Genomic DNA, 13,440 nt, shown 5'->3' with positions numbered 1-13,440 from the left:
AACAAAACAAAATCTGAAGCTGAGTGTATATACATTGAACTAGTATATGCACAATCTAAAAAAAAAATATATATATATATATATATAATAAGGGAAAATACAATAGTTAAACAATAATTACCTTTAAAAAGCAAAATGGTACAGCCCAGTGACATGAATGGAAAATTCCCCACCGCTGATAGTTTGAAGATGATGACAAATACAAACAAAAGCAGGAATAAACATTGTAAAAAATTCTGATGCACTTACATATATCTGCAAGAAAAAATAAATAAATTCTGAACTAGCCTCAGTTTTTAAAAAACACAATCAATATAAACCAACATTTTAAAAAAAGTACCTGAGGAAAACAAACATATTTACATCATCAAATCTGCCCTTTAAAGCAGATATTGTTTTTATGAGTGGAGCTCCATAATGAGAGAAATCTTTCTTAATCCTGCTCAGATGTATCAAATAAAACCGGGAAACCTTTTAAAGCGAAAGAAGAAAGGAGACAGAAAGGGATAAAAACCCACAGGATTATAAATAACAAAGGGTGAGGGTGTTAAAATAGCTTTACATCCAGCGAGGCAGAGAGGATTCACCTCTGACTCGCTCTCTCTTTAAATAGCACCGAGCAGCTCCTCCACGGCGACAGTCGTCAGGTCGGAGTAGAAGTTGCCCTCGTTGTCGCCGCCTCCGAACACCAGCAGGGTTCTGCCGCCGTTCATATCCGCGTCTTCATCTTCCTCCGAGAAGCAGCGGTGACCGGCCGTCTCCATGGTGATGATGGAGTGCCCCGCCCTGGGTACAGACAGCTCAGGCGCGCTCACCTCTGTCCAGCTGTTGGTGTCTGAAACCGCAAAACAAAGGCACGAAATTTGTATTTTTCCGCTAATTCCGCCTTCACAGTCAGGTGAAGGTGGCGGTTAACACATTGTTACTTATGTAAGCTACTTTATTGCTTATAGGTCTGTGGCTTTTATTTTAAATATTAAGGACGTGAAGGAGATATTTTTTGGGCACAGAACCAACCGGACCTACAGTATGGATTGTGCAGGAACAGTAGAATAAGCAGTGTCTCCTACCTAGTTTGGGAATTACGTTACCAAAACCCTAAAATAATTCTGTCTTGATCTTAAATCCTCTATCAGTCAGACTCTGTCATTAACAACAACAAAAAAAGCTACTTTTCAGAAACCAAACCTCTGCTCACCTATATCAAAGACGAAGGCGTCACTGAGGGCATTGTTTCCGTTGTAACCACCGTGGATCAGGAACTTTGTGTCTGACAGCACAGCGCTGCCGTGCCAGCTGAAACACACGAGCACACAATGTTCACATTTAACTTCAAGTTGCTTAAAGGTTCTTAAAACGACTGCAGACGATATTGTAACAATCTCTGCTCTCATTTTAATCTCCTGTCTTATTAAAATCGTATTGAACCTTAATTTGAGGAACGTAAACGTCTCCATTTAGCCCCCATTTGTCCCTAAATGTTACTGCTTGTGTTATGTTTATAATACAGCTGTGCCTACATAAAAGAAAAGCAGCTGGTCTCAGAGGCTAAAGTGTGAAATTAACCGAGCTACCCACAAACATCATCGGTCTTTCCCCATCACAGTACATGATGTCCCCACCTGGGTAAAGACATCCATTATAGCACATGTTTCCAGACAGTTTGTAGTAAATTGCCTCAGTAACTACAGGCCAGAGGCTGTAACACTAAGAGACTGATCCTCAAATACATCAAGCACACTCCCACCTACTCTGGACCCACATCAGGATTTATACAGAACCAATAAGCCAACAGATGTTGCCATTTCCAGTGTCCTCCACACCACACTATACTGTACCACCATCTGCCCACTGACTCTAGCTTTCTTGAGAACCTGGCCAAAGTTGATCAGGATGGGTCCCCTACCACCCCTCCATCCTCTCCAAAGGAGCACCACAGGCTGTTTTGAGCCCTTGATACCATCTCACAACACAAATGGCACCATTAAGTTTGCAGACAACACAAAAAGAAGACAGGAATGATCACTGGAGGAGACACAAAGAGCTGTTCATTAGTTTCAGGAGAAATCAGAATGACCATCTGTCACTGAACATAAATGGAGAGGACGTGAAGAGTCTTTAGTTTTGGGTTTCTGGGATCAAAGAAGATTTCCATGGACACACAGAAGGCACTGCCTCATTTAGGGGGAAAAAAGGTCTGTTTTCTGAGAACTGAGGAAATTAAATCAGCCTCAAAACCTGGTGTCTTTCTACCTCTGCACAACTGAAAATGTCCTCACAGCATCCTGACACAGTACCCAAATGGCTCTGCAGCGGATAATAAAGCGCAGCTGCCTGCTCCTTAAGACACATAAAGAAAGTATCCCCAGAGGATGCCCATCAGCTGTTCATCAAAGCACGCGTAACACGATCAGATCCATCGTCACACTGAACTCAGCTCTGACGTCTCACACGCTCACATAATATTTTGAAGTGTTATGTGCGATACCTTCGAGGAGAGGGGGGATTCCCAGTTGTTTTGACTGCAGAAAACTCCATCAGACCTAAGACATAAACACGTTGCATTTTAATAATGCAAGCATGGATGTGTAGTTGCACGTTTCCCCTGATTTAGATACTTTGTGTGTGTGTGTTGCTCACCAAGGTCCAACATGTACATGTCATTGTAGCATACAGGAGTGTCCCAGCCACCAAACACATAGATCTTCCTCTCCTGCATCACACATGCAGAATGACTGCAAGACAAAAACAACAAAGAGGAGGTTAAAAATATGGAGCAATTATATTTAAAAAGAAAAAAGTTAGAAAGTGTGCGTTAAATAAAGCTTTGGACTGAGCCGTGTTACCCTGAGCGGGAGGAGGGTTTGTCTCCGGTGACGATGGGCTGGTACCAGATGGAGAGGCGGGGGTCGAAGATATACAGAGAGTCGCTACAGCCATCGGGCTCTGGGTTGGGCCGAGGAAACACCCCTCCCAGCACGAACAGCTCACCCTGAAACATACTGCAGCTGTGGTAGGCCAGGGGAGGAACCTTACCCTGAGCCTGAAGAAGAAGAGCAGGAGGAAGTCATTTAAAAACAAAAACAGAAATAAAGCGAGCACAGCGTGTGGACACAGATCACCACGCACCTCTACCATGGTCCACTTCCAGCTCTGCGTGTCCAGGATGTGCACATCATTGAACCACTTCTTGTTTTTAGAGCCCCCGAACACAAAGATCCTTCTTGAGTCGGGGTCGTAGATGGCTGTGTGGCCGATCCTGGCCTCAGGAGTCGGACCCTCAGCCAGAGTCTCCGCGGCCACCCAGGACACGTCCTCTGTTGCACACAGAACATCCCCTTAAACACGGCTCTCACCTGAGCTGTAGTATCAACGAGAGTCTAAAATGCTGTTGAACTGACTGACCTGTGCAGAGCTTCCACATGGGATCTTTGCAGAACTGCATCCTGGCTCCCTGGCCTCCAATCAGAATTGCTGTTTGAGCATCGATGGGACATAACGTCTGACCCCAGCGACCTGACGGGCTGGCCAACGGAGCTGCAAGAAAACACAACATGTCATGTTCTGTTGGGAGTAGCCAGACATGATCATCACTCAGATCATGTTTCTGAAACACTCCCAGCAGCCTGCCTGTCACCAACAACCATGTCCAAGTCAGCTAATTCAACTGTATTCCCCATTCCAGCGCTTGGATGTTTATCATATGAATCCTGTGTACTACAAGCAGGATTTGGGGCTTAGTGACTTCACTTTAGTGTTACATTACTGGATTACATCTCCATAGTAACCTGATTTGTAGAAATAACCTGCTCTGGACCTCCATGTGCAAGTTTTGTAGAGTCAGGGTCAAACTGACTGAGTTCTCAAGTGAGCTCGACCAGTTAAACCTGTATTTTTAAGGTGAAAAAAAACAACAACAAAAGCCCTAAAACTGTGTCCACACTGGCAGTGACGTGACAACCAGACACCACAGAAAGTGATATTCAATGACTTTAAGCAGCTGGAGGTGAAAAAGCCAGCAGCGATAACAAGTTGAGCGACTCACAGATAACAAATAAACTTTTCTCAACTACCAATGAGAGCACAGGAGACTGTTGACTGGCTTATGACTACATTAGATGTTTACCTAGACAACTTGACCCTGAAACTGGCTTCAGCTTTAAAGTGACATGCGAATCATTTCCTGTGTGGATGCAGCTCTCATTTCAAGTTTGTGTAGTAATAGTGACATTGTATGGCCACACAGTAATGGTGACATAAAAAATTACTTGACTGCAATTTATTACACTTTGCATAGCCGTGCAGAGGGCTTGCTCTCGTCCCCTGGCCGCATGTTTGACGGCCCTGCTATATTCCCCCATTTGTGATGCCAGCTGCAAGCAGTTCTCATTAAGCAGCAGACAGTCTCATTATTCTACAGACATATGGCAACATAGCCCTAAAACTGCAGAGCCTTGTTTGTAATTGCAAACAGGTCTCATATTTGTTGTTTATGTGCTCACACACAGTCTGACACCAGCACTTTACACTACAAGCCACATTCACATATTCGACTATAGCTGCATACGAGGTGCGATTGGTCACATGCTCCCAACATTGCCTCTTGAATGCAAACTCGCTCACTGCTTTACTGGGAAGGCCTGGTTTGACCTCTTGGTTTGATGGCCACCTTAGAGAGGCCAAATTCGAATTTCTGGCTGATGAAACACAGCAGCGCTTCAACATGCTGATAATAAAGTGAGAAACGCTGTCTAGATTAATAATTCCCCAAATGCTCTTCCAAGTGATTCATTTGTTTGACTTGCAGGAATACCGATACAACGCCAACAGCGCAATCTAAAAATCAAACAGTCGGAGGGAGCCGAGCCCCGCGTGAGTCACACGCCCAGGTTTATGTTACTTTCCTGCAAGTGAGCAGTGAATGGAAAACATCTATGCGTGAATGCGGGATGGGCTGTGTCAGCTGCTGGGACAGAAGAGGAAATAAATATGACAGAAAAAGGAAGAAGAAAAGAAACAGTACCAGTGTGTGTGGGAGCCTTGGCCTGCCTACTCTTCGTCCGGACTGCACTCTGAGGAGGCGTTCTTCCCACAGTCCCCTGCATCTCTGCTGCTGTGTAGTGAGGACAGAGAGAAAGCAGGTTTGATAGAAGAAATAGCACCTAAAGAAATTTTTTTTTTTTTTTTTTTTTTTTAAACACAACGGAAAAAAACAAAACAAAAAAAAACACCTTTTCCACCTGCTCCCTTCAGCTTGGTGGTTTCGGCACCGCTTGCAAACAGCTTTTGGCTGCCTTTGGCTTGACCTCTGACCTTGCGCACAGGTGTGGTCTTCTCAGTAGTTGCATTTGGACACGTGTTCTCTTCTTCTTCTCTTCTCTTTGTCCAGTCATTGCCTTCTTCTTCTTCTGCAGTTTGCTCTCTTTTCCTCTTGCCGTGGAGCTCTCGGGCTGCGGGTGGAGCAGCCGTGTCCTGAGATGCAGCACAATTGAAATAATGTCATTATCGCTATCTGCTTTCACTGACAGCAGCAACATTTCTTTGTGATATTATAAGACACAGTACATCCTTATCAGATTACCTTTGGAGTGTATTCCTTCACGGCCATGATGACTTCTGGTTCTGTTGACTAAAGAAAAAAAAGGGAGATTATATACATTAACCTGTGACATCTGTCCATATCTTAAAGTTTTAACTTAAGAAAATCCTAATGTTTTCATAAGCTCTTTAGATTTCCTTAGTATTTACCAGGTTTCCTCCCTCCAGAGAGACGTTCAGTGTCACACTGTCTATCCAGGTCTCCTCTTCCCACTGCTCCCATGACAAACATCTGAAGGTGAAATATGCATCATTCACAGAAAGGCTGTTAGAGTGCATTACAAAAAAATAACAAAACGGATAAATAGGGCGAACCTACTTATTATAAGGAGTCAGTTTTCCAATAGTGATGGGCATCCGATCAGAATCGCTGAGCTCTGCGTTGACGCAGATCCGCTCCCCCCACCGGCCGCTGCTAAACAGCACCACCTGGCGGACGCTTGGTGGAACTGCAACACGGACCCTGCTAGAGCCTTCAGCGCTGACACGGCAAAACAAACGAAGAAACAAGCAAATAAAGGCACACTGCTCGATTTACATGCAGAAAAACGAGAGGCGAAAAGTATTTACTGTTTTAAAGAAAGAGAAGTTAAGCGACTGTGTGTAAACAGGTCTAATTCAAAGAGGCGCCAATGAGGAGCAATAAAAGTGTAGCGACAGAGCTGTTGAGCCCAGCAATTTTAGCTGAAGGCGACTGAGCTATTTAAAGACACATATGAGCGTCTCACGGGTACAAACGAAAAACAAATACATGACATTATGTGCGAGTCGAAAGCCTGCGTTACCTCAGCAGCTTCTGAGGCGGCCCGTTTACTCCGAAAACCGCATAAACTCCGAAATCATCCATCCTCGCGAAGTCCTCCTGAAAAACACAAACAACATCCACCCGGTTCCGACTATACTCTTTTATTTAAAAGTACGATTTTAAATATCTCAATAAATCACTCTTTACCCAATCTCCCGCCACCGCTGTTTGTACAGTATCTGAACTCCGCGCGAGCTCTGGGGTCAGTTTAGGTGCGCGTGTTTTGTCATCACAGTTTCTAGTAGACGCTGAAGGCTACACAGCAAACCAGTTCTCCGCCCGCACGGCAAACGCGGATAAGAATTTCAAGCAGACTCAGGGCTGCAACTTTGGGGGCTCCAAGCCAATCGCAGGCCTGATTTCGGAGGCGCTGCGAGACGCAACAGAAGCTGCGTTCAATAACACCTTCAACAAAACGGTGAATTCTACTTTAATTAAGGCATTACTTTTATTACTAAGTTAATTCTATTTACTAATTAAGAAAACCTATCCGGTATTTAGAAATTAAAACAGCAAATTAATAATAGAAACATAGACTATACAAATTATATACAGTGGGTGTACATAAATTACAACCTTTATGGCACCAAGTGGTGTGCAGGAAGAGTGTTTGCAATGATGATGGACAGGCTGACAGATGATGAAGGAGGAGTCTTTGTGGACTCTAATGCTTGCAGATGACATTATAATCTGTATTGAGAGCATGGAGCAGGTGGAAGAGAGCCTTGGGAGGCTGAGGTATGCAGAAGAGGAATGAAAGTCAGTAGAAGCAAAACAGAATGTGTGTGTGAATGAGAGTGAGACAGCTGTAACAGTGGAGATGCAAGGAGCAGACATAGTGAAGGTGGATGATTTTACATACCTGCGGTTAACCATTCAAAGGAATCGACAGTGCACAAAAGAGGTGAAGAAGAAGTGCCGGCAGGGTGGAGATGAGTGTCAGGGGTGATTTGTGACCGAAGGATAGCAGCAAGAGTGAAACTCAAGATGGTAGTGACCTTTGTGCTTTGGAGATGGTGGCTCTGACAAAAAGACAGGAAGCAAAGGTGGAGATGTTTTACTGGGAGTGAGAAGGATGGACAAAATTAGAAACATATACATCAGAGTAACGGCTAAGACTGAGTGGATTGGAGACAAAGTTAAAGAGGTAGGATGGTTTGGACATGTGCAGAGGCCGCGTATTTGACAACGAATGCTGAAGATTGAGCTTCTAGGCAGGAGGAAAAGAGGAAGACCTCGGAAGATCATTGGATGTAGTGAAGGAGGACAGAGGAGGATGCCAGGAATAGAGTGAGATGGAGATCTGCCACTGGGACCTCTAAATAAAGCAGCCAAACGAAGACGTTTATTGCATGCTGCTTATTTATTTATTTTAAACGAGACACTTTGATGCTGCAGATAAATAATTCACGCTCATATAACCAACACTTGTTTTATTTCAGTATCATAACATCCTGAAATAGTACATCTCAAAACGTTGATAAACTACTGCTGTTTGTTCTTGAACGTACCCCCACCAACAGCGCATGCTTTCGAAAAGCATTCTGGGATCCGATGCCGGTGGAAAGCTTCTCGAAAGAACTGCAAAGATGATGGTGAGTCAGCTAACATCATGCACCACACTCAACATCTAATCCATCTCCATCCTGTAGTTTATCAGAGAACATGGTCTCCCGGAGTGCGCCTGGTGTCGGTGACGGGCCGTTAGAAGTCTCGGAAAGCTCTTATTTTATGAAATAGCTTTTAAAAAGGTTATTATTTTTAGCCAGACAATGCTAGCATAGCCGCTATCAATGGGCGGATACGATGCTAACGGTGATGCTAAACGGCTTCCTATAAACTAGTGTTAAAATTTGAGCTAGCGTCGTGTAGTTACATATTTATCTACTTCACGTGGATTCGCTTTCAGCGTTTGAACATATATGATTTTAATACCGCCCTCCACCTAGTTTGTGATGAGCTGAGCTGCTGTGTTTAGCCTCTTTGTACGGCTGAGGAGCTGCACCGGCTTGTGTGTTGTTCTGCTTTTAGCAGTAAAAATCTGAAAGCTAATGGCCCGGAAAATAATGCGAGCTGTACAAACCTACATGCATGCACTGACACCACTGACAAAAGCTATTGCTACAACGATGTCGTGTATAAATAACCTAGGCATTTGTACTTTGACACATTGTTCATCCTTATGAGTGCCTACAATGTGACATCAATCCTTCTGGCAATGTGGATGTACAATAGATGTTTGCGCATCGTCACTGTCACAGTGCTTTTGCAGGACTTTTTCCTCCTATTCTTGGATTTGTGTGATGTCAGTGTATATGTCTGTGTAGGTTCTCAGTCATCCGGGTCATGATCGTCTTAGGAGCTTAGAAAGGAGGCGAGTGGACTTCTTTAGGTTGGTTGAAGACATTTAGCCTCTTATCCAAGAGGCTTCTTCAGTTCTGAACTGAAAGCGAGAGGGGAAACATCACCAAATTTAAAGAAATCTGTTTGCCTGCTTTTTAAGCACCTGAGATCAGCATGCATGTACTTAAAATAGCACCAATGTGAGCAAATGAACCACAGCCACCTTCTATTTGTGAGGTACAGTCAGAAGAAATTTGAGGCTGAAGTGTGTTAAAATGGTTTGTTCCAGATAGTGGATAGACTGAGAGGCTTTGTTGCAAAGCTCCTGTAGCGGAGTCCAAAAACACTAACGTTGTGCTGGAAACGAGCAGAATGATGGGATTTCTGAGGTGCCCAGTCATGATGGATGCTGCTGACAGGTGTGAGCAGATTATCAGTTTGCTTACCCTCTCTTCTTGTCTTCCTGTGTCTCCCTCTCTACTTCAGCCCACACCGGTTATTCTGCTTAAGGAGGGGACGGACACATCTCAGGGTATTCCCCAGCTCATCAGCAACATCAATGCCTGCCAGGTCAGAACAATAACTCATCTCTTTGTAGTTCTGTGTCTATTTTTCATTTGCTCTGAATTTAACTAAACATTCTTGAATTCCTCTAAATGTGCTGCTCGTGTTTCCTTCTGCAGGTGATTTCTGAGGCTGTCAGGACCACCCTGGGGCCCAGAGGGATGGACAAACTGATGGTGGACAGCAGAGGTGAGATGGATGGGGGGAAAAGAAGGCGTTATTGTTCCTAGATTGGTCTGCGGCACAGTCGGTGTAATGCAAATGTTTATTTTTCCAGGAAAGGCCACAATCTCCAATGATGGAGCCACCATCCTGAAACTGCTGGATGTGGTTCACCCTGCGGCCAAAACTCTGGTGGACATTGCTCGCTCCCAGGACGCTGAGGTGAGCTGTTTGAGGCCATTCGTGCATCAGAGTTTATGCTGTCAGGAATTTCAGATTGACACCGTCTTTCTCCTCAGGTTGGGGACGGCACCACCTCCGTCACCCTCCTGGCTGCAGAGTTCCTGAAGCAGCTGAAGTCGTATGTGGAGGAGGGTCTCCACCCGCAGACCATCATCAGAGCATTCCGCACCGCCACCAATCTCGCCGTCGGCAAGATAAAGGAGATCGCCGTCTCTGTGAAAAAAGACGATAAGCAGTGAGTTCTCTGTTTGACTTGAGCAACTTTTGATGTTTCTCCGGTGAGCAGTACAGCTGACGACCTCTTTTCTGCTTCACTGCGCCAGAGAGCAGAGGGAGCTGTTGGAGAAATGTGCGGCCACAGCTCTAAACTCCAAGCTGATCGCCGGTCAGAAGGAATTCTTCTCCAAAATGGTTGTGGATGCAGTCATGTCACTGGAGGAGCTCATGTCTCTGAAAATGATCGGTATCAAGAAGGTCCAGGGAGGAGCTCTGGAGGTTGGTGCCAGGAAGTGTGATTTTCCTGTGTAAAATCTTTCAAAACAACAGTGTTAAAGAAGCAGATAATATATCATACATGGTCTTACCTCAGCATGTTGGTTTTTTAAATTGTTCAGGAGTCCCAGCTGGTCTCTGGCGTTGCGTTCAAGAAGACGTTCTCCTACGCCGGCTTTGAGATGCAGCCCAAACGCTACGAAAATCCAAAGATCGCTTTGCTCAATGTGGAGCTGGAACTGAAAGCCGAGAAGGACAACGCTGAAGTCCGTGTGAAATCTGTGGAGGTACGAATCAGCTGCCACAAAGCTGTTTGTGAAAGGGTTTTGTTTCCACGCTCCCTCTAACCTGAACCTTTGCTGCAGGACTACCAGGCCATCGTGGATGCAGAGTGGAACATCTTATACGACAAGCTGGAGAAGATCTACCAGTCAGGAGCCAAGGTGGTCCTGTCAAAGTTGCCCATCGGTGATGTGGCCACCCAGTTCTTCGCTGACAGAGACCTGTTCTGTGCTGGGCGGGTTCAGGAGGAAGACCTGAAGAGGACCATGATGGTGAGGCATTCACAAACTGTTAGTTTTTTGTTATGGATCAACCGGGACGCCAAAAATCCAAAATCAATCTTGGTAGTTGATTATTATGTTGAAAACTGCAGTTGGTCATTTAGCTTGAAGAATGACAGCTAGTTGGAGCCGACTTGGCTTTTAAAGTGCTGATGCTTGGACTGATTCTGAGGGTGAAAGCAGCTGACTGTGTAATGTAACCATTAGGCCTGCGGAGGCTCCATCCAGACGTCTGTAGGAGCGATGACCAACGATGTGCTGGGACAGTGTGAGCTCTTTGAAGAGGTCCAGGTCGGAGGAGAGAGGTGAGAGAGGCATCTATTGTGACCATACATAAGTGTAATGGCCAAACATATTATAATAATTATGCTACATTCAGTTTTGCATATTCTTCATCCCTCTGAGAGTTGTTTGTGGTGGGTTGCACTAGAGGTGACGAGATCAGCGGTGCTGTTATGAACCTCATCAAAACGGCTTCTTTCACTCCACCAGAGTTCACGTCTCAGTCACAGCTCCGCTTCTGTGCGTTGCAGCCCAGCACAAAAGCTCGAGAATAAAGCTGATATGGATGCATACTGGGCGTCTCCTGGGTGAGGTAGATCCAGGACACGCTAGAAAGATTATATTGCTCAAATGGTCTGGGTGGGGTTAAAGAGGTCTGGACTCCTCTGCTAACACGTGTATTATAATTCTGCATACATGCACCTCCCTGAGAAATCTAACTACATGTTGGTCGGATGCAGTTTAGGGATAAAAGGAGTTTCCGGTTACTATGCAGGTTAAAGTCTAAATCAACGTTAGGCCGCTGCCCCCTCGACCCCGGCCCAAGAGAAGCAGAAGAGGATTGATGGATGGATGAGATTTTAGTCAGTGTGAGAAAAGACAAAACTGTCACTGCAATGGCAAAGTTGGTAAAGCAGCAACTTTAAAGTGACAAATTTGTGTTTTGTTGTGTATTTTTTTCTGTGTAGGTACAATTTCTTTAAGGGCTGCCCGAAGGCAAAGACATGCACCATCATCCTGAGGGGCGGGGCCGAGCAGTTCACAGAGGAGACGGAGCGGTCGCTGCACGATGCCATCATGATCGTGCGCAGAGCCATCAAGGTCAGCTGCACAAGTTTTCAGATGCTGATTATTCCTGGTTGAGTTTAAAGAATCAGTCTCTGTTTTTATTTTGTGCACGTGGGAGGAAAAAACATTTGATTGTACTTAAAAGTGAGATTGTAATTGGATGATGATAAATTACATGCGTACTGGTTGCTTGACTTGAAACATGAGTAGAGCTTCAGCAATGCTTCATGAGGAGAAAGCAGCTTGTTTTTGAGTTGCTGTGACCCCGTCTCTGACTCTTGTTTCCTGTAAGTTTGGTTTATCTTTGCTCGCCACTGTCATTGGTATATTTTGATTTCCAGTGTCTTAACTGTATCAACCCTCTTCCTAGAATGACTCTGTTGTAGCGGGTGGAGGAGCCATAGAGATGGAGCTGTCCAAGTACCTGCGGGACTACTCGAGGACCATCCCCGGAAAACAGCAGCTCCTGATTGGAGCATACGCCAAGGCCCTGGAGATCATCCCCAGACAGCTGTGCGACAATGCCGGCTTCGACGCCACAAACATCCTGAACAAACTGCGGGCGAAACACGCACAGGTAGAAAACAAACAAACACACACACACACCTTTTAATCCCTGGTAGTATTTAAAGTGAAGGTGACTTTGTGCGCTTCATCCGTCACCTGTCAGGGGGGCATGTGGTACGGTGTGGACATCAACAACGAGGACATCGCAGACAACTTTGTCGCCTGCGTGTGGGAGCCGTCCATAGTGCGGATCAACGCCCTGACGGCGGCGTCAGAAGCAGCTTGTCTCATCCTGTCGGTCGACGAGACGATCAAGAACCCCCGCAGTACTGCGGACGGACCTCCAGGTGGCGCCGGCAGGGGCAGAGGCCGCGGGAGACCCCATGCTCACTAACGACGCGAAACAGCAAAACCCCATTTTAAACAAGGACTAAATCCAAACGCCAGAAAGAATGTGTCTCCTGTAGCGATGCAGACAAAGATTTGACATGTTTTACCCACGTTTGGATTTTAATTTTGGATAAAATGAGGTGTTGTAAGCAGTCAGACACACGGCAGATGTTACGTTTAGTCAAACAGCAGGGAGAAGAAGAACGACGGCTGATGTTTCTTGTTTTTTTGGGGTTGTTTTTTTTTTTGTCTGTAGGTTTTCTTACTAAAGCTTTCACACGGTAACATCCATTAAACATTTCAAGCACTGCATCTTTTCACACATTTTATGTTTTTTTACTGAGGAATGGTGAAGTGAAAGCAGACTGTCAGCAGCCCCCCTCTTTAGTAACACACTCCTGTGTCCTGTGATCTGAAGGAGTCGTTCCATAACTTCTAATTTGGTTTTGTGTTACGTGACAAACTGCTGTGTGACATGGAAAGTGAAGCACTGATGCAATGTCGAGCAGTTCTGAACCATTTGTTAGCCCCGCTGTGTGAAACTATTTATTGGAGCACTCTCATCAATAAATTCACAGCTGAAACCTGGACTGTTTGTTCTGACTAACGTCTGTCTCAGCACTCAGATCTTTAAAGAAGTGATCCAGACACAAGTGAAGTTCTGTGTTGTGTTCAACAGCGACGTGGATACAAATGCATCCC

General features: G+C 45.1%; 2 protein-coding genes across 3 annotated transcripts; one reads left to right on the top strand and one right to left on the bottom strand.

The window, feature by feature from the left end:
- Positions 1-315: 315 nt before the first annotated feature.
- Positions 316-6,704, bottom strand: krcp (kelch repeat-containing protein). Of its 2 annotated transcripts, none has more exons than XM_026161690.1 (14): positions 6,551-6,704; positions 6,384-6,460; positions 5,918-6,079; positions 5,749-5,830; positions 5,582-5,629; positions 5,232-5,472; positions 5,024-5,110; positions 3,406-3,537; positions 3,130-3,317; positions 2,847-3,043; positions 2,641-2,735; positions 2,489-2,543; positions 1,199-1,296; positions 316-835 (listed from the first exon to the last, which is right to left on the bottom strand). In XM_026161690.1, exons 2-14 carry the CDS (start codon positions 6,443-6,445, stop codon positions 606-608), a joined length of 1,677 nt encoding a protein of 558 aa, XP_026017475.1. In that variant the 5' UTR covers positions 6,446-6,460; positions 6,551-6,704; the 3' UTR covers positions 316-605. The 2 variants fall into 2 exon arrangements, with proteins under 2 accessions (XP_026017475.1, XP_026017473.1); XM_026161688.1 differs by having other exon boundaries at positions 5,024-5,113; positions 6,551-6,703.
- Positions 6,705-7,912: 1,208 nt separating this feature from the next.
- Positions 7,913-13,328, top strand: cct7 (chaperonin containing TCP1, subunit 7 (eta)). The gene is made up of 12 exons (XM_026161687.1): positions 7,913-7,998; positions 9,233-9,316; positions 9,430-9,499; positions 9,588-9,694; positions 9,772-9,950; positions 10,039-10,210; positions 10,330-10,494; positions 10,573-10,761; positions 10,978-11,075; positions 11,742-11,874; positions 12,212-12,418; positions 12,512-13,328. Exons 1-12 carry the CDS (start codon positions 7,930-7,932, stop codon positions 12,740-12,742), a joined length of 1,704 nt encoding a protein of 567 aa, XP_026017472.1. The 5' UTR covers positions 7,913-7,929; the 3' UTR covers positions 12,743-13,328.
- Positions 13,329-13,440: the final 112 nt, after the last annotated feature.

The sequence above is a fragment of the Astatotilapia calliptera genome, chromosome 3 (genome assembly GCF_900246225.1).
Source record: "Astatotilapia calliptera chromosome 3, fAstCal1.2, whole genome shotgun sequence".
Lineage (NCBI taxonomy): Eukaryota > Metazoa > Chordata > Actinopteri > Cichliformes > Cichlidae > Astatotilapia > Astatotilapia calliptera.
The sequence above is the reverse complement of the archived record's forward strand: the minus strand, read 5'-3'. Positions and strand labels throughout refer to the sequence as shown.

Coding starts and splice junctions, on each gene's coding strand:
- krcp (XM_026161688.1), bottom strand. CDS start 6,445: ATGGATGATTTCGGAGTTTATGCGGTTTTCGGAGTAAACGGGCCGCCT. Junction 5,114..5,231: donor GAAGGGAGCAGGTGGAAAAG/GTGTTTTTTTTT, acceptor CTCACTACACAG/CAGCAGAGATGCAGGGGACT. Junction 1,297..2,488: donor AATCCCCCCTCTCCTCGAAG/GTATCGCACATA, acceptor CGTGTGTTTCAG/CTGGCACGGCAGCGCTGTGC.
- cct7 (XM_026161687.1), top strand. CDS start 7,930: ATGCTTTCGAAAAGCATTCTGGGATCCGATGCCGGTGGAAAGCTTCTC. Junction 7,999..9,232: donor AAAGAACTGCAAAGATGATG/GTGAGTCAGCTA, acceptor TCTCTACTTCAG/CCCACACCGGTTATTCTGCT. Junction 9,695..9,771: donor CTCGCTCCCAGGACGCTGAG/GTGAGCTGTTTG, acceptor CTTTCTCCTCAG/GTTGGGGACGGCACCACCTC.